Consider the following 27,796-nt stretch of genomic DNA (forward strand, 5'->3'; position numbering starts at 1 on the left):
TTTCACGTATTTTTATACAAATTAAAATAACAGTAAAAAAGTTATAAAGCAGAAAATGTATTTCGAAGGCGATCGATAAAAGTTTTATGACAAAAATGTATTTTATTTTATTTCTTTTTTCCGTGTGATTTATAACAATTTTGTGTTATCGATTAACCGAAAATAGCCGAAATAATATATTATATAATGGACATAAATGTTGAATTTTATATTTATTTTCGGCATTTACGTAAGTTACACTTTAACGCTTAACACATAACATGCCCTATAAAATTATATTTTAATTGAGAAATAAGTGAAATTTAATTATAAAAAATTATCATTTAAAATTGGTTAGGGAGATATTACAGGAGTGGGGCCATATTTCCCGAACTAATGGTCCGATTTATCTGAAAATTTCTACAAATATTTATCCCTAATAAACAAACCTCTCTGCAAAATTTCAGACATTTTCGACAAAAGACAAAGGAGTTATCAAGCTTCAAATTGGGTGAAGAAACACACGCGCAAACTCCCAACTCTTTTCTCATTTCTCGACGTTTCAAGATGCAGTTGGAGTTTAAGATAAATTTCCTTGAAAATAAGAGGTTTTCATGAGAAATTCGGATGATAATGGAAAGTAAACAAGTCTAAAAGAACTTTAAAAAAAAACGTTAATAACGTATCTAAAATAAAGTATAATTAATAGAAAACAAAATCGTTATCACAAACTTTAAAAGAATTACAAAACTAAGAAGAGTCTCAACTTTAATTAAAAGAAAAAATTAGGAAAAATAGCCTTAAATTCCTACATTATTAATTAGCAATTTACAATATTAATATTTTGATAATGAGAACAAAATNTTCTACAGAGACTTCTTTTATTAACTGTAAGTACAAAAGCTTAAAATAAACAACTCAAGAAACTGTTTTATTTGAGTCAAATCATTAAACAAAATTAAACGAGATTAAAAATCTTTCCAAGCACTATCACGCATTTAGATTGATCTTTAGAGAATCTGTTAAACAACAAGAAGAATTGGCTCGTAGAACAGAATTTTTTAGAAAGTTTTGAAAAATATTTAAACTTCATTAGTCATATAGTAGATAATATCCATTTGATTACTAGCACTCTAATGAAAAATATTTATTTCTTCAAAATTTTTGCCAGCTTCCTCTTACTAATTTTTTGAATCATGAAAATGAGAATAGCAGGTAAGCCCGACGTTGCCTGGACAAAAAATAAGAACAAACATTAAGATTAGGTAATTTTGTATTTTTAACCTTCTATTGTACTATATTATAGAATTTTGTTTATATAACTCTAAAGGTTTTCTTACAAAAGCTGATCTTACCCGTTTTCACTGAATGAAAGAATTTTGGTCCCCTTCTTCCGAGACTAATTAGATTCATGTAAAAACTGCATCTAAAATAGTACAGTAGAAGCCGAGCTCTTCAGGATAATCCTTAACCCTCTCCCTCTCCCCATGGGGGTTTCCAAACATCCCTTCTTAGTGTGCATTCTCATGACGTACCCTAACTGTGTACCAAATTTCAACTTTCAATTTCTAACTGTCTGGGCTCTGCACTTATTATTATCATTGTTATTATTGTCAACCAATCTCAATTATATTATAAGATATCGGTCATTCTAAAACAGCCAACAGTATCCAATTTTGTTAAATTTCTTATCTGTACTTTTTCTACAATATTTTTCTTTCCTTTTAACATCTATTTCCAACAGTTTTAAAGACTTTGAATCTTTGCTATTGATTACTTCATTTTCAAACTCTTCTCATAAATCCATAAATTGCATCTTACTTCCAAAATTCTAGCTTTTTTCCACTCTAATGTTTTTCTTGTATGCTTCTTGATTCATTGTTGTTATACCTTTCCTATTTTTCCTGTTTTAATGTCTCTCCTATATTCTTATAGCCTAACAAAGAATCTTCTCATTGTGATCTTATATAAAAATTTCTCTTTGTCTTTAGGACTAGGACACATCCCAAATTTGTCTAATTTGTAAGCCTCTTCACTTTTCTTTGTTATTTCTCAATAAATCAAATATGTAATTTCTTTTAAAAATAATTTTCTTCCTTGTAACTTTTCCTAGTCTTTTTTAAAACTGTTTATTCTAACTATATACATGATGTAGATTGATTAAGTTATCTTTTTTTCTATTCTAAATTGTAAAGTGGGCTTAGGAGATTTAGACGATGACAGATTCGATCTTCTGCTTGACTGGATTGGTTTTAATGGAGCAGTGAGAAATCATTATGCTTAATGAAATTAGTCAGGTGTCCTGGCAAGTGCAGACCTGAAGGAGAGCTGCTGGCTCAGCTCTGTATTGGCTGGCCTTTGGATCCACAAAATCCATTAAAAGGAGAGAGTTGGAAGGAAAAGGCAGTCTCTCCTGCCAGAATATAGAGTCATATTGGTCTACTACTTGGTGGCTACATTGGATATATCTGTGTATTCTCAATGTATACTTTGTAAACATCAATTAATAAAAGACTGAGCATAGAATTTCAGTGTCATAAGGTGTCCTTTCCGATGAATGTCGACACACATACCCAACAAAGACTTCAGTGTCCACTCTGAAATTCACTTAGATGGTGTTGTATCATTTTTCTTCTTCTTTTTGATATATTTTTTTTCTAATCTTTATCACTAGATTCCCAAACTCTTTCTATCATATCCAATAATATTATACTGTTTCTTATGTATATGCTAACCCCTCATTCATATTTCCCAATCTACTAACAATTTACATTAATTAACAATCTTAAACCAACACATTTGCATTGTTATAGATCTTTGAATCATGTGGTATGTGTATCAACTTGTAAGTGTTTTTCAAGAATGCACTAGTTTTAAGCCAATCAAATTTCTTCTCAATTCAAGGATCAAAGATATAAACTTTACAATCAGACCCTTAACAAACTAAAATTCAACTACAATATTAAAAGGTAAATTTTTATTTTAATAACAAAATACACTAAATACACTTTAACATAATCTATTATAATTAAAAACATTTAGAAAAATATGGTAAAAAATGGTTTGAATTTCAAACATTGAACTTGATCTCAGCATACAATTACAATATATGACATAATAACAAATGAATGAAATAATTAGTACAGAATAAATACATACAATTAATAGGATGTTTTAAAAAATTCTATTAATTGTACAGATGTCCAAAAAGTTACTATGGAGTGGAAAAAGTAAAATAAAGTTTTATGTATGATACTGCAGTTTTTCTTAACAGGAAATGGCAAAAATGTCCTCCAAGAGACCCCAAAATCCAAGGAGTGATGTCTGGAGATCAAGCAGGCTGGATTCCATGGAAGATAAGCAAAGAAGTCTTTCAAAAACTGAAATGTATATGAGCAAGCAGTAATGCCATCTTCCACAAAATGGAAACACAGGACATACACACTTACAGGTCTTATACGCAATGCCACATATAACTTTAACGTCACTACAAATTTCTCATTGCACAGAAAGTTTTTGGACACCCTGTATACCTTTGCAACCTATCTTTTTTTGAAGATATTCTACTTAATAAACAATGGTAAAACTTTTCAATCAGACAGTGCTAGCAATCAAACAGAGATCATCTGTTATCTAAGAAAAAAATCTGAATATGTTTGAAATAAAAAAATTCTGTTCTAAGAGTCAATTCTTATTATATAACAGATTTTCCTGATCGTCAACCTAAACATTTGGAAATGTTTGAGAAAAGTTTAATCACATATCTTTATACATTGTCGGTGATAAAGCAATTTTTTGGGTTTGTTATTTTATATATTTTTTGGGTTTAAATAAGCTGGAGTGTGTTCTATTAAATACAGAAAAGCTTAGTAAGGTAGACAGACAGATTACAAATTGGGATGGCTCTACATTGAAGTTAAAAACAAATAAAACTTTAAAACATATTTCAAATAAAATTTGTGTGCACAAACATTTTCAGATTACCCCATTTTCAAGTACATTTGAAATAAATTTTATATCAGAATAATGAATAGTACCAATATCATTTCATGGTATTTACATGAAAGTTTTTATATAATGGTCATAAAACTTGATTATTATTCTTAAATATAATTAAAACTAGTCTATTTCTTATTCTAATGTAAAATTTTATTTCAAAATCCAACTTTTACAACTTCAAAGTCATTCATTTTTAATGCAAAAGCTTTATAAAACGAATTTCCCAATTTCATTTATAATTTCTCATTCTCAAAACTTATAAATGAATACAAGGAAACGATATCAAAGTCTAATTTAAGCTACTTTAATTAATTTTATATTGGAAAAAAAAAATTTGGTTTTCCACAGTATAAAATTACATGAACACAACACAATGGAATGGTATATCAACAGCTTTTATTATTCTTAAGTAAATAAATGGCTGTGCATTGACTATTGAAGTGTATAATAAACTTTGATTATCTATCTAATAAAATAAACAAAAACCAAATTTAAAATTACTTCAAATTAATCAAAATGTTCACTAGTGATTCCATTTTGATAATACTGTATATTGCAAAATAAACTAACAAACAGCAATATAACAGTATTATTTTCGTGTAGTTAAAAGAAACAATGCTTAATAAAATTTAATTACTTACTGTACTTTTCATAAATATATACTTTAAAAATTTTTTACTGATATGATGAGAATACATTTAGAAAATATGAAACACTAATTGCTGTTACCATTTGATTTCTAGATTATGAATCTAAGATATTAATAATGATATTCAAACATGAATAACTTATTTCCAACAAATGAAATCTTTTATAAAAGATTAGATATTTGTTTAATATAATGGAAGACAAACTTAAAAATTTAAAAGCACTTTTACTTTTAATAAAAATAATTTTTTCCTCCCTCTTGCATTATCTGCGATTCAATTACAACTGTAAGAAAAGAAACTCAAAAGCAGTTAGTCAGGATATTTATTCTGAGTAAGTGCTTTGCAGAATTCTCCATCTGATCTTCAGATCGAAGCATTCAATGTTCTGACAATTCAAATAGTAGTGAAGGGTCTGAATTTCGGTTCATCCATCCTTTTTATCACCAGGCCTTTTCTTAATCTGTTAATTTGGCACTTGGGATTGAACCCTATCAGTACAGCATAAAATGAAATTTGTTCTGCATGTGCATAAACTTAACAAACTTTGTGTACACTAATCATTAGGTAAATCATTCCTTGTGTTAAAATGGTATATCACTTAAAGCTAAGTGACATATCAATACTTTGAGTCATCCAGAACCTAATGAGACTCTTTGCACTGGATCAATATTAATCATCATCATCTATCCCTATCTGGCACATGTGCATCAGACTTTTATTTTGAGCCTGGGATTTTTTTATAAATAACATAAATAAAGTATCTGTAGATTTACTAATTTTGTTAATTAATGAGAATCCAGATTCTCACAATTTGGTTACACAACTGTGTTATAAAATAAACTGTTTAAAGTCACACTAATAATAATTTCCTTTTATTCATTATTTATCTCATTGAGTTTTGCATTAAACAAAAATCAACAGTTCCATTATACTGTAAGCTGACCAAATAATACTGCTAGATTAACTTTTCAACTAGAATTTCAACTAGAAGTATAGGTATGCTTCCATTTTATTCTAAATTTTTGAGTGGAGATCTGCATAAGTCAGAAAGTGTTTTGTCTGTGTCTAAAGTCCTAAGTCAGAAAGTGTTTAAAACAACCACATGACTATTATACATGGTTTTTTGAATATGTGCAAATTCAGCAAGACCAATGTTGTGATGAAGCTAGAATTTCAAAATTTTATCTGTGGACTGAAATATTCGAGGTTAAAGTTCACCACATAAAGTCTATGAACCAATTGCTGGCCATAAGCATGTGTTAATCAAGTTTCTGATTGCTATCAATTTACTGTATATTAATCTCTGTGATGATTTATCATGCACGTAAGCATGTTTTAACCAGTTGCTGGAGTTGATAGTCCGTTAGCCAAAGACGTGGGTGATTTAAACATTTCTTAATTTTTCTGTTGGTTATGATGTTGGACATGTGTGTCCTCCTTGAAACCTACAAATTTTAAACTGCTTTAGACAGAATGTTAGACGCTTGTCAATGCATGTTTTTGTGTGAAGCTGAAACAGAAAAACTCATACCATGGAGCTGTTTTGTTTTCCTAGAAAATATCTAGTAATTACACTAAATTTAAATTAATCTTAATAACTTAAAATATTCTGGAAGAAAAGGTTGAATTAGAACATGACTCAAACCTACAACTGCTTACTGCCCAAATGCATTGTCAATTACGCTACCCAGTCCTCTGTTCAAATCTTCACTGTCAGACTAAAGAGATATAACCATTTGTTGCTGGAGAAAACTTTGCACCCACAGCTCTCTATGGCTCTCAGTTGACTTAAGCTTTCACCCTAATATAGTTTATGTATATAAAGACAACTAAGTTTAAATTATTATAACAAACAAATGATATCACTACATTAACTTTCAAGCTAACTTTTAGTCCAAATTACATATTTATTATATTAATTAACTGGGTTCTAGCCCAAAAGTTAACTTGGCAATATTTAGTCATTATGATTAAATTTTTTTTTTTTTTTTTTTATGACTGCTTTTTTTTTTATTTGAGAATTGTACCAACGACGGACTGTTGAACAGAAGCCTAGAGTATGATTTATTGTAAACGAAATACGACCATAGACAATTAGAAAATGTTACTAAATACACTTGATATGAAAGTGCTAATGAAATGTGAATCCAAGCTGTGTACCTAAATGTACTGAAGAGGGTTCTTTAATAGGACCGAAATGCATATACAGTGATTAAATAAAGAGAAGTAATTAGCCATCTGCTATGTGTTGGTCTACCGCTAAACCTAAAATTTATATATTTTTCGTGCGGATTTACAGAGACTTTATAATATTTATATTTAGTCATTATGATAATTCAGGCTTGGTTGTGTAAGTGTGCTAAGCTGATATTGCAAACAATATCCAATTGTTTCAAGTAATATAGTTATTTCATCAAAGTTCTAGTTATAAAGGCAGATAGGTTTTAAATTTAGAACAAGAGAATTGTGAAAGTGGACACCTAAGACAAACTTCAACTTAAAAGGACCATTGTGCATATTAAAGCAGGTTTTTTTAGTTTGGAGAACAGGAAAAAGTCACAAGGGACCAGGTCAGGTGAGTAGGGTGGATGGGGAAGCACAGCAGTTTTGTTTTTGGCCAAAAACTCATGAATTCTGAGGGACGAATGAGCTGGAGTGTTGTCGTGGTGAAAAAAACCACTCACCACTCCTCCAAAGTTCGGACTGTTTTCACCTGATTCTGTCTCTTAGGTGATTCATAACACCAGGTAGTACTCCGTGTTGACTGTCTGGCCTGACTGGCCTGTAGGTAGGTATTCATGATGACCAACCCCTTTTGCATAAGAAAAGAACAGTCAAGATCACCTTAACATTTGAGCGAACTTGTCGAGTTTTTTTGGAGCAGGTAGATGTTTCACCCACCCGTGGGAAGTTTCCGTGAAGGATTTCTTGAGTTTCACACAGAATTTCACAAAACAACACTGCTCCTTCAAAGAGCTCATTTCTGCGGATCCAATTTTTCACCAAACCCCATGAACACCCCTTCACATAAACGGCCATAACTAATCACCAAAACTAGATAAACTTTTTCAAAAGACCTCGTACAGCAAATTTTTCCAAAAATAAAAAGAAGTATCTAATTCATTGAAAAAGAAAATTAAAATGATAGTAAATTATATGTATAAATTATTAAGAGCATAGACGCTGTATTAAGATTATTTATTAATCAGAAGTGTCAAGTTCTAATTAATAAATAATCTTAATAGGCAAAATAATTTAAGAAATAGATCAAGGAAGAAAGTGATATGTTGAAAAGATTAAATTAAAATACTTTTTCCATTACACAATGAATTTTTTAGCTCCAACACACGCAATTAATTTTTTAACTAATTCTCTCCACAAATCAAATTGTCTTTTTCTTGTAAATTTGTTGTCGAATTTTCCATTGTTCATTTTCTTATTATTTTCTATATATGTTACTAATATTTCTTTTTGTTTTTTTCGCTTATTTTTAAAAATAAAAATAAAACATTGGAGGTTTCCATTTTGTTTTTGCATATTATATTGCTATAAGACAAAACTTTTAGATGTAACACGTGTAAATTAATTCACGTTGATTTGTTTACAACTTTTTACAGTTAAGTTGATTGGTAGAATCATTATAGTCGCAAACCCAGATACATTGTAAGTAATCAAATCATGCTTAATGACACATGTAACCAAGTGAGTATGACGTATTTCCACTCACCTTTCAAGTTCGCTTGATGTGTCTAACTCAGGGGTGGCCAACATACAGCCCGCAGGCTGGATCTGGCCTGTCTAATGAATTTATGCAGTCCGTGATTAATCTTTCAATATTAGCTAAAGTCCAAACAGCTTGACGAAAAATTCTGACACCTAAAAAGGTCAACAACTCACTGTGCGTTCAGAGCTAACGCTCCATTACAAATGTCTTAAGCACAGCGTAGAATGTTGATAAAGCATGATAATGTGAAAAATGTATCTGTAATCTCTATATACAGTTTAGTCTCTATGGGGTGACACCACAATGAGATCTCACATCACCTGAAAATCTTCCTAGGGCAATCTCTGGTTCAAAGAAAAAATTCTTGTTTCCAATTTGGCCCGAGGCAAAAACTGTTGGCCATCCCTGGTCTAACTCAAGACTACCAATTATGTGTCATAGTAACACAAGTGAGTTCAATGATGTTAATTTGAGTACAACACAAAAAACTCGAGACTAAGGGCTCTGAAGTGAGAATCGAACCTGCAACTGCCACTTACTATATGAATGCGTTGCCAGTTAAACCATTTGAGTCTCCATTCCAATCACCTCTTCCAGGTATATTTAAACATTAGATAACCATCATCAGTTACATATGGTAAGACAACATACCAGATATAATCTGGTAGATGTTGGGTTTGTAGATGTTGGTTTATGTATCTAGGAAAATATTTGACAAAGTTGACAGATTCAGTCTTAACGAACCATTGGAATTCAGCATAAATATTAAAATGGGTAAAAATATCCCTTTATCACCCCAGTAAATCTCTTACTAAAAGTTGTTATTTGTTACACTATTTTCAAAAATATACAACAACAACTGTATTTATGATGATTTGATCAGTACAAGAACAAGTCAATGTCTATTAAGATACCACTCCCAACAGTTCTCTAGATAGGAGTATAAGTAAAGAATATATAACTTCAGTAATAGAGAACTAAGATTTTTAATCTTTTCTAGCACAAAGGATTTATGATGCTTTAAAGTGTTTTGTGCCAATGTCTATTAAATTACATTTAACGTAACTCCTTTTCTAATACTCATTAAATAAACAGCCAACAATCTGTAACAAATACGATTTAAAGTAACAAATGCGATTTAAATTTCAGGAAATCTAGTTTACGGCATCAAAACTACAACTAAAAGGTAGATTCACCAGAGACATGTTAGATTGCTTAAACACAGAATTTCTTTATATTATGAATGCAAATGCTACAAGAAAATGAAAAGTTTTTCGTTTAATTCAGATGAACATTTTCAACTTTGATACTTTACAAACTCCATAACTTAAAATAAGAATAAAAATACTTAAAAAACTGCAGCAAATTAAATTTCACTTTCATATTTTATTGTTTGCTATTTTATTTGTGTAACTATATGGCTTAAGTATTCAACTGCTTGAAATTTGAAAAATCAAAGATGAAAACTTGTTTTTTTTAAATATATTTTTTATAAAGAAAAGGTTCTAAAGATTGCAACAGGCTTGGTGAGGGTGGATTGGCCTATTTAGTTTAAGGAGTTATCGAAGAGTGATTTCCATGCGGAGGAAAGCGAGTATGCATGGAAATCACTCTTCGATAATCCCTTAAACTAAATAGGCCAATCCACCCTCACCAAGCCTGTCACAATCTTTAGAATCTTTTCTTTACTTATTGTGCTTATTTTTCCAATTTTATTATATTTTTCATACTAAAATGTTACATTTCTAATTACATTTGTTTAATGTATTAACAAAGAAGTCATATAAGAACATAAATTATTTCCTTTATACCAAAATAAATATAATTAAATTCTGTATTGTCAATTATTGAATTACCAATACCTGCAGATGGATAATTATGGAATTTTCAAGAATTATTTAACATGATTTATGTTTATTAATGAAATGGCTGGAGCAACAATAATTTTTTTTAAAAATTTAAACAACATAAAATAAATGTGTTTGTACTTAACTCTTGTTAAACACCTCAGTAATCTGGCCAATTTATTAATATATACTTTTATAATTGTATCATCGCAGAAAGGAAATGTTTTTAACTTTTTGTGTATTCAGAAAGACAAGTAGCCTCTAATAAAAGGTTAACAAAGCTGCTATTCTCCAGAAGTGTTTAACAAGAATGAAGACAAGATTTAGTGTTTCTTAAATTTTTTTATGAATTATGATATGTCAATTCAACAAATTATTTTTTTAACTTTTTTATAAATTGCATTAAGTATACGAGGTCTTTCAAAAATAATGCTACCATTTTAAATTACTGTAGTTATGTTAATTATTATCCAATAAGTCTGTAACATACACCAACCAATAAAGTAACCGCCTAAGTTTTGTCTCCCATCTGCATTCAAATGTCTTTTTCTACTACCGTGTTTCCCCGAAAATAAGACAGTGTCTTATATTAATTTTTGCTCTCAAAGATGTGCTAGGTCTTATTTTCATGGGGTGTCTTATTCTTCCATGAAGAATTCACATTTATTGTTGAATAAAAAATTCCCAAGTCTAACTTAAACGAGAGTGATGTATATCCGGTCGTGTCGAACTGAACTTACGAAGTTCCCGTGCTGGAGTGGACTTCCCACTCTCTCTTCAACTTAACCTTTTCATAGTGTCAATATCGAGCTCGATGACCAATTAGTGATTACTGAACCATAGCACTATGCAAATATGTTGGGGCGTGATTCACGGCTGACCAATTAGAGATCATCAACCGTAACGTTATGAAAATCTGTGATTTCCAAGCCATAGTCTTATGCAAATCATGCCATGTAGCATGATTTGCATAAGACTATCTGCTGACCAATCAGTGGCTGTACTTTCAAAAAGCCAACGGCCACTTTCAACCATGTGTCAAAGACCGTTACGACTAAAAATAAAATTTGCTAGGTCTTACTTTCGGGGGGAGGTCTTATATTTCGCAATTCAGCAAAACCTGTGCTAGGTCTTATTTTCTGAGGATGTCTTATTTTCGGGGAAACACGGTACCTCTAGCAAGCACTGTAAATAAAAGTAACAAATCCACAACGGAGAAGGTGTTTTGCATTCATCGGATCACAAAGTCAGAACCACTCGTCATTGTGCAACATGAGTATAAAAAAATAAAAATTAGCAAAATGAATGTTTAAACCATTAAATCTAATGGTCATCACAACTCTGCAATAATGTGTATGGCAAACACATTGAGCTTCTTACAAATGTTTATCATAACTTGGAATCTCAAAACAATTTACTTCAAAATACAGTTCTTTAAACTTTTAGTGCTGGATGAATCACTAACTTCAATAAGAATTTTATAACCGATAATATATAGAAATTTAAAAATCTAAATCCTATAAACTAGTGAATTTTTAATCTCGCAACACTCAGAGAGTGGGCTAGACATTCGGAGACATTCAGTCTCCAATTCAAATACAGCTTGATGAGCACAAACACAAACGGCTCCTTGTCCAAATAACAGGTCTCAAGCATTTCTAAAAAACAGATCTTTGAAAATTGAGTGTACAGCGAATAAGTCTGGAAGTTCCATTTCTCCCCAAAACAACAATAGCCAAATCAATAAGGTGCTAGGTACCACAACTAGCAGGATATTTGTTCAATTCTTCACATATCTAGTTTTTTTTTATGTGCAACCATTATTTTATCATTGTACCATATCATTATCACTATTATTACCTATTCCTCATTTTAAAGCTCACAGAACAAGAAATTAAAAAATTGCAATGCAATATCATTTTCTGTTTAGCAAGAAAGAAGTTTCTGTAGATTTAAATCTAAGTCATTAAATAAAATTTTTATTTCTTTATATTTCTAATCTACAGACACTTCTTTTTTGCTAAACAGGAAATAACAACAACAATTTTTAGTCTCTTGTTTTATAAGCTTTAAACATGAGGATTAATAATAATGCTAATGATACAGTAAACTAATAAAATAATTTTGTTACACATAAAATAAACTAAAATTGCAAAGGATCAAATGAATACCATGCTAGCTCCAGTACCCAGCACCTTATCCATGCGACTATTGCCATTTTGAAAAGTTGAACTTCTAGCTTTATAAACTGAATATTCAATTTTCAGAAACCCATTTTTCAGAAATGCTTGAGAAGTGGGACCTAATATTTGGACAAGGAGCCATTTGTCTTTAGGGCTATGTGATCTCCAAGTTTCGTTTCAATCACAGACCCAAACATCTGCCCTCTTCTTGTCAGTGTAATATTAATGCATCCATTTTTCACATGTATTTAAATATTTCTTAATCTATTGTTATCTAATGTTTTCAAAAAATTGTGCCATAAATAATAGTTCTTTTATCCTACGAATAAAGAAAGTACTGTCTTTTAACACTGATTAGAATTGATTTTTATTACTTCAAAAATTTATATATAAAGATATTTAAAGATGTGATTCACAAATGTTATGTATCATTTAAACATGTTTTCTTTAAATTCTACAACCATGGTGGCTAAACTGTGGCTTGCAAGCCACCTGTGGCTCTTCCAGATCCTTAGCTCCTATATGGTTACACAATTTCTTTTTTTAACTTTGAGACATATTACTTATACATGTGTAATATTATATAAGTATACAGGGGCACAATAAGATTCTAAAAGAGTTGCATATGGCTTATAAGCCACTGTTTTGCCACCATGGTTCTAGAACAAAGCTGATTTCCCTATCAAGTGCCTCACTGGTAAAAATAACCTAATCAAAAGCAAGCGAACATACTAATTTTGTAATCCCAAAAATTAGAAGCTTTATAAAATTTATAGACGAGAATCTTGCATCATATAAACCAGTGGTTTTCAACTGGTGTGCTGTTGGCACGAAGCCATTCTAAATGTGCTGTGAGACAAAAAATTAAAATGACAAATTTTAAAATCTGTGAAAAAATAACAAAATGTACTTCTACATATTTCTACATATAACTATATTTCAGAAGTTTGTTCTAGTAAACTAAAACAGAAAGTATTAGAAAGAGCTCCCTAATTATTACCTGTTGACAGTGTCCAGTAATATTTATTAACAAGTAAAACGGCAAAACTGTATTTGGGACAAGACTATGTCTCGGAGACGGAATCACTTTGATGCTCAAGGCAGGTCTCATTCTCATTCTCCCATCTTCTTTGATATCGCTGCTTTTGGGCGTGATCGTTCAAACTTCGCCGGCCACGACCACGAGATTGTCCACGATGCATCTTCGATAAAATTAACCTATCTAATTTTAAAATTTCTCTCCATTGCGTGTCGGCGCAGGTTGAATTTTTGTCAACGGGTAACAAAAAGTTCCCGTTTTTGAAAAAAAATAATAATCGTGGCTATTGTATCATCCGAAATTATTTTTTTATTTTGCACAAACAATATACAGTTTAACCCAATTATAATGTCATCAAATGTAATTACAACCCTAATATAACGTCAAATTTTTATCGGTCCTACGATTTTACTATACTAAGTAATGTTAAAAAAATCCCACTCATAATGACATAAAACTGTTTTAACATCATATTTGAAGTACTCCCAAATTTACAAAATTAGATTACAAATTTTATTTAACATAGAAAAAACTACGTGTTCGGTCCTAAGGTTAGAGTTCACTTCTTAGAATGACTGTGGGTGGTACTTTCCTCCCCTACCCGACTTCGGTGAGGTGAGGTGGTTGTTTTGTCTGTTTATAGAAGAGGGTTGCCATTTTGCATTTTATTTTGACTTGATTCTCGGTCCCCTGACTACCTATGAGTCTGGATTTTTTTATGCGCAAATGATTTGGGCACCTAATACTCTGTGCCAAATATCAACTCTCTACATGTACTCCTTCATACCTCTATGCTGATAAGAACATGAGGCAGTATGATTTTATAAACAAGACATAGTCTTGTCAATAATGAAATGTGCTACAACCTTAGTACGACTTTTTAAGTGTGTTATAAGTCCAGAAGAGATAGGAATTACATTTCATTGACAAAATTATCTAGTTATACTTTCTCATGTATAAAAAGAAGTAAAATTTTGAGTTGTAAAATTGTTCAATCCTTATTTTACTTAAAGTATCTGTCAAGCATTTGTTTATTTGTTTTTTTTATATGCAATGAATACTAGTGACTTTACAGCACCAACAGTTTTCATAAAATATGACAATCGAAAACATCCATGCCTAAACTGGGATTCAAACTTGCATTTTGATAAACTATGAGCAATACCATAATACAATCTGTCACCAGATTGCTGTTTAAGTCAATTACATAAATAAGGATATTTTTTTATTTCGTGGTAGTTTAAATTTTCACACAAGAGTATTTTAAAAGTATTAGGCGCCTAATTTCCTAATATTGATAACTAAAAAAAAGCAAATGAATTCCACATCATGGAACAACAGACTCAGTGAAACTCTTATAATGAATTTATTCATTTTAACTGGATTATGGGTGTTAGTTGGTGCTTTCATTCAGTGGAATTCAACTATCTCTTACAGATTTTTGTTTCCATTTCAGGATTTCTTAAAAAGAAATTGCATATTATTTTTAAGTGACTACTTAAGAGGAAAAAAAAATCATCAAAATAAAACTAAACTGATTCTCTACTTATATCTTTGTGTATAAGTAATTATATTATATAACTAATTCACCATCTAAGTATTGGGGACATTCCAGTGTATGTCAGTCTCAGCCACAACTGACAAACCAGTGAATGGTTTAATAAGTTTTTTTTACTGAAACACCTGACAATGTAACAAGATGGTGGAAGCAAACAGCACTATATTGGAATTTGTAGACTTATAGTGTAACTTTGGGTTGATACACATGAGTAGTAAAAATAGTGTTAATGATATAACCACAGAGACGACCATATTGCTTCATCAGAGCTCGTCATATACACGGCCTGACTGGCAAGATGATCATTGGCGAATATCAGGACGTGTTTTAGTACATCACAGTTCATTGATGTACCATTTGATGCACTGGAAAGTACCAGTTATCTTGCTTGAACTATTTGGGTCATGTACAGTTATCTGACAAAAATATTTATATTTATAAATTATCTTCAGTACTGATGTGAATTTTTATATTTTCTATCTGTTTTTGCAATACTTTACACTTTCACAAATCGTTATGCTTTATTTTTAATATAAAATTACATCATATTATAATTTTAAAAAACATTTATAACAAATTAAATATTTGTAAAAAAAATCAAGAAGATTCAACTATTTTAAAATTTTAATTATATAATTTGTATTCAAAAGAAATAAATACAGGAAATATACATTTTCTTCAAATTTGTGGCCATTACAAAGCCTACAAAGATAAGTCCTTTTATGAAATAATTAAAAAATTGTACAAGGCTATAGCATTCAATAAAATGTATTAAAATTTCCTAGTTTGAAGATTAAAAAAATCTTATAAAACTAAGGATTACAAAAATATTTGCAAAGATTCTTCACCTTTGCTAACAAATTTACATACTGTAGGGTGTCCGAAAAGTTACCATGCAGTGAGAAATTTGTAATGACATTCAAGTTATACATATGGTATTGCATACAAGACCTGTAAGTCGTCCATTCAGTATCAGTTGATCAGTTATATTTATAGTATTGTGTATGACTTACAGGTCTCTTATGTCATAATGTATGTATAACTTTAATATCATTACAAATTTCTCATTGCACAGTAACTTTTTGCTTACCCTGTATTTACATTTGAAAACAGAATTTTAAGAATTATCATCATTTATGAAAATAAAATATTTTAGAAGAAACCTTTCAATTAAGTTTTATTCTATATTAAATTTATACTGGATGCTATGAATTTAATTACAATACTCAAGACTAAATAATTTTAATAATTAACACATTTTTGTGAGGAGAAATGGCCCAAAGCAAATAGCTAAGCAAAATTCAAAACAAGAAAAACTTTTTACATCAAATACAGTGAACCTCAAATTCATTGTTTTTGTCAAATAACATTAAAAGCTGTGGATACAAGGAAATAATAGATGTGAAAGTATAGATAAATCTGTATGTATTTACTGTATCAAAAAACACATATCAATGATATCTTTTTCATTATCCAATCTGCAGTGCTTTTTGTTAAAAAGTTATTAATCTTTATCTGTTTAGTAGCACGTTTTCTTTTCAAACTGAGCAATAAACATGAACACAAACAAAACACCAAAACTAGCTATAAACATCCACTATATTTACTAAAATGAACATTTTAATCACTTTTGAATGAACATTGTTGGGTTACATAAGCCCAGTGTAGAACCAAATAATATTTCAAACTAAACAACAAAGTTTAAATTGAACTTTTGAATGGATGGAGTTTGCACGTGCGTCATAGTATACGAGGGCTGTTCGGAAAGTTTGCGGCCTTGCCCATATGCGGCGCTGCAATCAATTTAATTATTAGCGGGAATAATTCAGCCATCTTTGCTAGAGATATGATACCAATTTCCGCTTGATTTGTCAAAAAGTTTTGCCATGACAGCTTAGCAGATAGTCAGTGTGCATATGCTTTGTCAAAATGGAGAAGACAGAGACTCGTGCGGTCATAAAATATCTGACGAAAAAAGGGTTGACCCATCTCAAATCAAAGCTGACATGGATGAAGTTTTGGGAGAGTCTGCTCCTTCGTACACCACTGTGAGAAAATGGACAGCCCTTTTTAAATCTGGCAGAGAGAGTGTGGAAGATAACCCTCGCAGCAGACGGCCGTCAACTGCTGTCACTAAAGAAAATATCGACAAAGTTCATGATTTGGTATTAGCAGATCGCCATTTGAAAATGCATGAGATAGCTGAGACAACAGTCATCTCTGTCGACCGAGTGCACCACATCCTAATCGAAAATTTGGGTATGAAGGTCTCAGCAAGGTGGGTGCCGTGTCTGCTGACCGCCGAGCAAAAACATGTTCGCACTTTGATGTCAAAGGAGTGTTTGGACTTCTACCAGAAAAACCCACAGGATTTCTTGCGTCAGTTTGTGACTACTGACGAAACGTGGATCCATTACTACACTCCTGAAACAAAAGAACAGTCGAAGCAATGGAAACACCACAGTTCGCCACCACCAAAGAAGGCAAAGACAGTTCCATCAGCGGGTAAAGTGATGGCCTCGGTTTTTTGGGATGCTAAAGGCATCATCTTTATTGACTACCTAGAAAGAGGAAAGACCATTAATGCTGTCTATTACTGTGAACTTTTGGAAAAACTGAAGAAAGAAATCGAAGAAAAGAGGCCACACTTGAAGAAGAAAAAAGTTCTGTTCCACCACGATAATGCACCTGCACATTCCGCCAGAATCACTGAACAAAAGATAAATGAACTTTGCTTCCAATTAGTTCCACATCCACCGTACTCACCTGATTTGGCCCCCAGTGACTTCCACCTTTTTCAAAAACCTAAAATTAAATTCTTGGCTGGAAAGAGATTCCACTCAAATGACAAAGTCATCTCTGAAGTGAACAAGTATTTTGCACACCTTGGCAAATCGACCTATTGTGATGCCATAAAAAAGCTAGAACATCACTGGAATAAGTGCATTGCTAACAAAGGAGACTACATTGAAAAATAAAAAAACTTTTAACATTATTTTGTTTGTTGTTCTATTTGCGGCCGCGAACTTTCCAAACAGCCCTCGTAAACAAGTAAATCCTACAGCCATACTTAAAAAACAAACAAAGGGTGCCTTGCTGGAGTTCATACCATTCCCACCAGGTAGACAGAGCTATTCAGACTGTCTTTTGCCAATAAACTTAAAGTATATATCAAACATAAGGACTACAGGATAATCAAAATTAAATAGTAGTGTTCAGCATTCCTGTAGAAAGAACTATCAGGCAAATCCCAACTAAATTTGGTATACATACTGTCCAGAATATGCAGTTTCAATTTTTAGGAAAATTTTTATTTAAGATTTCCACCACTAGAAGAAAATTTGGCACTGTTGTCCATATTAAACACATTTTCTATAAATTTCAGGAACTAAGGAACAAAATTCAATAATTTTATTTCAATTACAGATATGGAATGTTGAAATGACATATTAGAATAGTGGAACAAGTAACACATAATTAGGGTTAATACACCAGTATTACCAATACCAATATTACCAGTTTTCAGCTAGATAACAGAATACCAGAATTTGCAGACTTTCACACACAGCCATTCACTAATCAGTGTGTTTTTCATTGTTTTTGGTGTTGTGAGTGTCAACACAGACAGCACGGCTGAAATTTACAGAAAGGAGATTCGTCCCATATATCTAACTTCAAACACTATGATCAATTTGATGGGTAAAATATGAATATTTTCAAAATGCAAGGTGTTTTTGAAACTTTTTATGGGTACAAATGCACACCTACACTTAAATAATTAATAAATTATAAGAAACCATAAAAAAAGTAGCCTACAAATAATATCATGATATGTAAAGTTTAACTTTTATTGCCAAAATCACAAACTTTAGTCTGTAAAATATCAGTGAGTTTTAATAATATGCAGAATAAGATAAAAGTACATGTATGAACTATTGTATATTTGTAGTTATGAAAATAAATTTTGGAAAAAAAATCTCAAAAGTAATGTACATAATTTGATTTGGCATTTTTCCAAGGGAAAAGATGGCTCTTGTTCCAAAATAATTAAAACTAAAGGAGAATCAACTAACAGTATGCCTATTTGTTTATTTACAGAAAGTGCATAATGTCAAATTGTGTAAAACAGGGCCAGGATCAGAAGTAAGTGAACCAAAAAACAAGTACTTTTAAAATCAAGTGACCAATTATTTTTTCCCAAAAGTGAGGATAATCCTTTGCCTGCAATGCTGCCTTATCTAACAGTTAAAAATGGGTTATCTTTCAATGTATTTTGTGCACCTAAATATTACATCATACACTACAATCTAAATATCAATTTCAATACTGGTATTCCAACATTGAGAGCATTCTTTATCTAAAATACCAGTATTGGTAAAACCCTTCAAATGCTGCAATCCTACATAAGTTACAATCAAGCAAAGTGAGTGGAGTGTTCACCTGTCAATAAATTGTGAAAAACATTTTCTGACTACTTTTATGCCAAAAAAAGTTTTCCAAAAATCAAAACCACATACTCAGGACAATATGTACCAGTATACTAAATTTGGTTAATGTTTGCCCGATAGTTCTTTCTATAAAAGAAGCATTGAATACATACTCTTGAAGGATGTTACAAAGAATTTATTGTAGAAATAATATATATAAAGAAGAATTTATAAACTATGATAAGATTCATTATAAACATGCTTATCATGAAAACAACATCCATAATAAGTTTTATTTCAGTTTGAACAGTATGAAATAAATTAAAACAACTAAAAACCTAAAATCCAGCAATTTTTTAACTAAGTGCTAATGTTTTTGCCCATGTTGAACAGGCATCTTCAGGCAAACTAATCCCCCAGCTGCTGTAACAACTGCCTGAAGATGCCCATTCAACATGGGTGAAAACATTAGCACTTACAAGGAAACTGTCAGGGTGTCTTGTAATAAACATTAATAAAATTTAGTTAATAATTACAGTAGAGCGTCGTTTATCCGAATCAATTGGGGACTGGGGTAGTTCGGATAACTTATTTTTCGGATAACGAATCATGTACGAAAAAATATATTAATTTATCCCATGTTGAAATTTCTCTCCGTTGCGTGTCGCTTCGCATTGAATTTTCGTTGATGTTAAGCCTAACGAAGACTATTGTATCGTTAAAAACTATTTTTTTATTTTGTACAAACAAAATAAATATATTGAAAAATATAAAAACAATAAAAAATTATACTTCAGATGTTAATTTAGTATCAAAAACGTAAAATATTTTAGTAGCCCGAGAAATAGCCGAAGATTGCAGTGCCACAGCACTAGCGAAAATTTAAATTTGCCGACTGGAATGCTTTCGGATAACGGACGTTTCGGATAACCAGCTTTCGGATAACGGACGTTTCGGATAACCAGCTTTCGGATAAACGATGCTCTACTGTATGTTAAAAATATACAAACTCTATATTAAATTTGTAATATACACTAAAAGTGTTAATCAGGGTTAATAGCATCAAATGTCGTACTATTTTATATTAGTTTAACACAAATATGCAAGTTTTTAGTAGTGAAAGGGTTGCAGAGGAAGGCAACGATATTACATTTACAGAGTAGAATAAGGAATAAACTCAAATAAATGTTATATGAACAATTAGTTTGCAGTGGTTGGCAACATGGTGTTTGACCACCATTCCCAACCTACATGACGTCAGACTGTGGCTAACTTGATTTTTTGGATCGATACGCTTCTGTCCGGTCACTCACCTCACTGTGTGCTCCGACCACTGTTTCCACAGTCAATGTAACTGTAATTCTTGTATATAGTTCTGTAAAATAAACTTGTGACAATGACCATTGAACTCGATCATCTGTCCTGAAATCATTCATTCGACATGATGACGACACTATTTGTAGATGTGATCGGATTGATCGACATCTACAAATAGTGTCATCATTGTGTCGAATTTGATGTTATTAACCCTGATTAACACTTTTAGTGTACATTACAAATTTAATATAGAGTTTGTATATTTTTAACATAATTATTAACTAAATTTTATTAATAAATTACAAGACATTTGTTACTTTAAAAATTGTTGGATTTCAGGTTTTTAGTTGTTTTAATTCAAGTATACCCAGTTTTGTGGTAGTTTTGTGTGAAATAAAACTACACTGTAGATCAAGCAACAAATTAAACAAATTAATGAGAACAACACTTAACTTGACAAGTAATTTTTTTTATAGTAGTAATAAGTTTTACAATTCACATACATGTGTGTGAATTAGCTTTTAGCACAGTTGAAAGATATTTCTGGTACCATTTTGAATGTAACTTGTGAAAATTAATATTAGAAATTGGCTAGTTATAGTACCCATTTTTTAAAATATGTTCATAGTAGTTTTTAAGTTTTTATGCACATACATACATATATATATATACATACACACACACGCATTTAATTCTGAAAATCAAATTGTTTTGATCCTTTGTTATTCAATTTGTTAAATCTTAACTTTGATCCTTTTATCTTAAAAAAAATTCTTTGGTCCAGTGAAAACTGTCTTTATAACATTCTGATGTTTATAATTACAAATTAAATACATTTTTCTCTATTTTAGCAAGTACATATGGTCTCAAACTAAGCTTCAGTGATTAATATGGAATTACGAGGCATTTTATAAATAATCTAAGAATGATGATAAGCAAAATTTAATAAAAATTTATTTACTATATTTAAATTTCTCTGAATGATAAACTGAAATACATCAAATGAGACATTAAATTTGCCACAGAAGATTATGATTCTCAGAATTAAAAGTGTATATATGTGTATATATATTTTTAATTCTTTGTTTGGATCCTTTGTTTTAAAACATTCTGCTAAAACACAACATAAATACAATAAGAATAACTTGTTCATTTTTTCAAATTAATTCCTAGATTATTAATCTTTCGTTAATTTATATATACAGCATTCAATAATATCAACAAATACTATATTCAAATATATTATCACATCAAAAAACAGGTATAACAGATATAATAATTATTATTACATGTTACACCTGTTTTTTGATATAATAATTATTATATTAATAAATAAATTTGTTGGTATTAAAAAATTATAATAAACATTTTGAAAATATTAATGAGAATTAAATGATTTAAATTCCTAATAAATTTTTCTATCATTGCTCTAAAATACTTTTAAATAAATAAACAACAATAAAATCAAAATTAGAAAACTGAATGGATTGTTATTTATTGGATTTTCTAATTTAAAATAAATTGTAATTTGAAATAATTATTGAGTCTAAAATTCAGGATATTTTTGCTCTCTTCCTTTTCCAATAAAATGTACAAAAATTTTATACTGTTATATCAATACTGAGGTCAGGTTAATAAAAATGTAATTAGAGTTAGCATATTTAAAAAAATAAATTAAAAATCAATAAGAGGATGTCTGACATTTTACTTTATACAATATAAATTGAAAGCCTTTTTTAAACAAATTTAAAGTATTTTTAAATCTAAAATAATTTCCAATAATTACAAATTACTTCGTAAATATTTTTTCAAATTTAAAATGTCTCAATTTACGAAAGAAAAATTAATATTTTCTAAGTTTATTAACATTTGAAAGTAAATTTTAATTAAAATTATTTGCTGATATTTTGAGAATGAAACATTTTAAACTGAAAAGCTACATATGATTCATACAAATACGATTTTTGAGAAAATATAGTATATTATGGAAAACTATAAATAAAAACTTCAACAAACAAAAAATTTGTCATATTTTTTTTTAGCTTTGTATACTCTAAATTTGTATAGTAATTGATCCAAAAGAAAATTCAATGTATGTAATGAAAAATTGTAAATATCAATAACACAATTTATACTCAATTAATATGCATCCTTCCTCTTATCCAACAAAAACTGATCAAATAGGTTACCAATGAAAGATTGTATCAAGTAAACATGTTCATAAACATAAAGATATAAATTTAAATATTTTTATTTTAGTAAAATTCTTACCTAATCTTATTTGGGCATCTATTGGATCTAATTTTCCACATTTAATCTGTTCTTTTAAGGCAGATTTTAATTTGTGGCGTTCTTCTCTTTCTTCTTGAATGCTAAAAATTTAATTAAACATTATTATTTTTTTCTTTATGATATTTCTATTTGAATTATTAAGATCTTATATCTTATTAGATTAATGGAGAATTTTATATCTAACATATATTAACTATATAAAAATAAATTTCAATTAATTTATATTAAATCATATTAAAAATTCAAATCGAAAATAGTGTAGATGCTACAGCTAAAGTCCATGAATCAGATAAAAATTGGATTAGCTGACTAATCCTAGCTTTATCCAAGCACACTTAAAGCAGTAACAATCTATTAATTTGAACTTTATCCATATAATATACACTTTATGCAAGTTACAAGCAGAAGCTTACATTATCCAAAAGAAATGCATGTAAAAGTGAACGTAAAAGTCTCTATGTCTACCCAGAAGACACAGTGGTGTCAATCCTGACGAAATAGTCATTGTAATCTTTGCCGATGCAATGTCGACCCTTTGGTCCTGTGGTGCCGAAGCACAGGGGAAGGCACTTTGTGCATTGTCACAGATAATTCAAAATGATGTTAGTTCGTAACTGTATTTTTGTCCTGGCCGGAAATATAGATTTACATGTTAAGGAATTTGGTTAGTTTGAAATATAGCTACTTTGAAATTCAAAGTGAAAATTCTGTCTTAACTGCAATACACATATGTTAACCCATTCATTTAGATCAAAGTGCCTCCATACTGCAAGAGAACAATAGACCAACAACAACTGTAATCTAGTCAATATGGCTTTGCTTTTACAGTAACACATTTTTGGATGTTACTGTACTACCCCATGGACTACCCTTTTTATCTTTTACCTCATAAAATACAGCTAGGTTTTGGATTGCAAGATTGGGATATAATTAACATATTGAAATAAGCTATTTTTAGGGCCCTAGGCTAATACATTTGTGTAACTTACTACTTTTTGGGCCACTTTAAAAGTAATTTAGGCTACATTTCGAGAAATTCTGTTTTACTTTTTATAAAACCTATCTGGCAACCTATGAGGTTCTCACCAAATACATACTGTTTACCTTCACATTTATATTGTTATTATTAATTGATGAAAATAACATTCTGTTTACATATCCATATTCCATATGCTTAATAAATTACATCAGTTACATAACATTTGGCATATTGTACAGATTTATGTAAATCTCAGATAATCCAAAACTTGATAATTTAAAGTTAAGATAGTTTGTCCCTTAAATTTTGAACTAACAAGGATTTCTTATACTACTTTTTATTCTTCACTTCAAAAGTGTAAAAAGCAACTGTTATTGGAAATAAGATTATTTCTAGTTGTGGATGTAATTTACAGTTCAGTTTAACAAAATCTGGTAAAATTTTTGTTAACTTTATCACTTGAAAATTAACATTGTGACAATGGCTTTTTGCCAAGGTAATGGCAAAATTTGTTTTATTGGTGTTTGTTTTAAGGCAAGTCAGCTGTATCATAGTAATAAATAAAACTGAGAAAGGGATTAAAAAAATCCTCTGGTGAAGCTTTAACATTTTTTGCATTTAAAATCAAATAAAGGTAATGATGTAGCATGTTTTGTATGATCTTTGCATATTTGAAAAAACTTTTACAATACCTATTTTTATATTTCTCTCTTACTAATGATGGTATAATTCTATCAAAGCTTATGAAATAAGCTTTGATAGAATTATACCATCATTAAGTTAGGAAATGGAAAATAGCCTATATCCTTCCCAGAACTAGCCTGAATATATGTACATAGTTTCATTAACATTCGTTCAGCCATTCTTACACAATACTCAGAGAGATTGAATTTGCTGTTGAAAGCAACAGCAAATTCAATTTTACATATCATTGCTTCTTTTTGATAGTGGCACAACTAAAAAAATTATTTTGCTTTTTTTTGCATAAATAAACTCTTTAGATACAGTACATAAAATGGCACATTTCTACCTCTATTGAATTCCCTTCCCATCAGAGATCAGATGTGTGTTATCAACTCACATTCAAATGTTAGTCATTTAGAATTTTTTAAATGCTTTCCTTGTAAAATTAACATTTTTTTCACTTATGCCACTATCAAAGTAAGCAGATATATACATATGAAGTCAAAGATATTTCCAAAATGTTTATACACATTTCTTTAAATGTTAGATTTCTACATCCTGCCAATTTATTTTAATTACTTAAATTTATTCAACAAATGATATTTAAAAAATTTTTTTTATTTTAATGAAAACTGGTACGATAATGTACTTACATTTTTAATTCTTCTTTAAACAATTCTAAATTACTTTTTTTCTTTTCTTTTTCTTTCTTTTTATTCTGTAATAAATAAACATATTTTTCATATAATGCCTATTTGTACTTATTATTATTATATTTTATTAAAAACTATATGTATAGGTATAGGTATATGAGTTAACTGCATTCTGTACATTTATATATACAAATCTATGATTCTATTTGAAAATAATATTTGATTTATTTTTATTTTGTAAGTCTTTAAAAAAAAATCTTTCATCATCATCATATTTAGGCCATGGTGACTCATTTCGGTCTCAGCTAGACAGGGTCTAGGAGTCATACAGTAAAACTCCATGAGGTATCTTACCCTGCAAAATTCAAGATACACGTTGAAGCAAATTTTCTCTATATGTGGAGAGTTTTTCAATTAATGGGTGCATGTGGAGTTCCTCCAAAATATCCTCATTTCGACGATGATCCAGGAGTGTATCCAGCAGTTCGAAATGAGCCAGCAGCCAAAATGAGCATAAATCTCATTTTGGCTGTCTGTAATGTCTTGATATCTTTCTTCTTTAAGACCCAGATTTCACTTCCATACAGGAGAATCAGAAAAGCCAGGGTTTTATATAATTTTAGTCTGGAATGTTTTTGTACAAGGTGTGGTTTTAAAATGTTACTTATTATTTCTAACATTTGTAAAAGTTTTGTGAGCTTATTATTCATGTCATTCTCACTTTCATACAAAATATTGCATCCTAGATAAAGAATATTATTAACTTGTTCTAAAATTGTATTATCAATTATGATTTTGCTGCATATTGGCTCTGTGCCTCTAAATGCCATTACTTTGTTTTTAGCAGTTGAAATTTTCATACCACATTATTTTGAAATTTTACTTAAGGTAAATAAACCTTTTTGTAAATTATCTTCAGAGTTAGCAATTACAACCTGATCATCAGCGAATAGCTTGGTATTGAATTTTATGTTGTTTGGAAGTTGAATTCCTAATGTAAATTCTTCCTGCCATTGATGTATTATGTCATCTATACAGATGTTAAAAAGTTTTGGTGACAATGGACATCCTTGTCTTACTCCTTGATTTATTCTTCTATATTCTGAAGTGGCATTATTGAACTTAAATTGTGTGGTATTAGTTTCATAAATATTACAAATATTTTGAAGTAAAATATTTGGTATGTTTCTGTTTTGTAGGATGTCAAAAAGTTAGGGTCTTTTTATCACATCTAAAGCTTTGGTATAATCTATGAAAGTTAAATGTGTATTCAGATTAAATTCTCTTCATTTCTCTAGTAATAATTTAATGGAGAAAATTGAGTCTATACAAGATCTGCCTTTTCAAATCCATTTTGATATTCCAAAAGAAATTTTTCACCTTCTTGTTTTAATCATTGATTTATAATTCTAGCATAGATTTTATAACAGGTATTTAGCAGGCTAATGCCTCTGTAGTTATCTAATTTTCATTTATCTCCTTTTTAATGAATAGGCAGTACAATACTCTTCTTCCATTCAAGCGGTATACAGGCTTCATCTACATTATTGAAGAATGTTAATAATCTCTTGTGAAATTTATCACCAGCAAATTTGTATAACTCTCCATTTATGCTATTACCTCCTGTTGCTTTTCCATTTTTGGTTTTGGTTAAACTTTCAAACAGTTCTTCCTTTGATAATTCAGTCCTATTTTGATTGTTGCTTTCAAAAATCTTGTTAGTATATGTAGGATCTATCCAAAGTGTTTGATAACAATTAAAAAATTAGTCATTTGTCACACCACAATTAATCTTAATAGATTCTTTAATTTCTTGATTCATAAATTTTAATATTTTGAAGGTATTTGGTCTTATTTTGTAGAGATCTGATTCTAGTTGTGAAATAAATTTTGTTCATTATTGTCATTGTATTTTCCTTATTTCTCTTTTTGCAATTGCTCTGTAGCATTTGTATTCTATCGCATCTTAGCTTTTTTTACTACTAAAAAGCCTTTTATATGCTGTGTTTTTCTGTAATATTAGTTGTTTGATTTCATTGACCCATATTTTCAATTTCCTTCTTCCACAGGGATTGACTTTTACTGTGCCCAGAGACTCATCGGCTGCTGCCTTTATCATTGTTTTGATATTTTCCCATTCATTTTCTATATCTCTGTCTTCTGGAATTCTCTCCATATGTTGTTCAATTCTTCTAGTATATAATAATTTGAAACATCATCATATAATAATTTTACTTTAAATTTTCATTCAGGTTTGTTCATGTCTAACATTTGGTTTCTTTTTTTAGCCACCTTGGTGGATTCTTAATTTTGTTTGGGTTAGGAAGTGATCAGAGCCTACTTCAAATTGTATGATCTGACATCTAGGAATAATTTTAACATTTTTTCATTAGCAATAAAATAATCAATGATTGACTTGGACTACTGTCATTGCCAAGTATATTTATGTATATTTTTATGATTAT

At 30.0% G+C, this 27,796-nt stretch overlaps 1 protein-coding gene across 1 annotated transcript in view; it reads right to left on the reverse strand.

Moving 5' to 3' along the window:
• Positions 1-27,796, reverse strand: part of LOC111626852 (U2 snRNP-associated SURP motif-containing protein-like) — a 224,805-nt gene that overhangs the window by 165,778 nt on the left and 31,231 nt on the right. The window contains exons 5-6 of the mRNA XM_023370376.1: positions 25,332-25,396; positions 22,995-23,095 (exon numbers count right to left, since the gene is read on the reverse strand). Of these exons, the coding sequence (XP_023226144.1) occupies positions 22,995-23,095; positions 25,332-25,396 (166 nt within the window). The remainder of the gene's footprint in view (positions 1-22,994; positions 23,096-25,331; positions 25,397-27,796) is intronic.

This window comes from Centruroides sculpturatus, unplaced genomic scaffold (assembly GCF_000671375.1).
Source record: "Centruroides sculpturatus isolate CEXI.00-Female unplaced genomic scaffold, Cexi_2.0 scaffold33, whole genome shotgun sequence".
NCBI lineage: Eukaryota > Metazoa > Arthropoda > Arachnida > Scorpiones > Buthidae > Centruroides > Centruroides sculpturatus.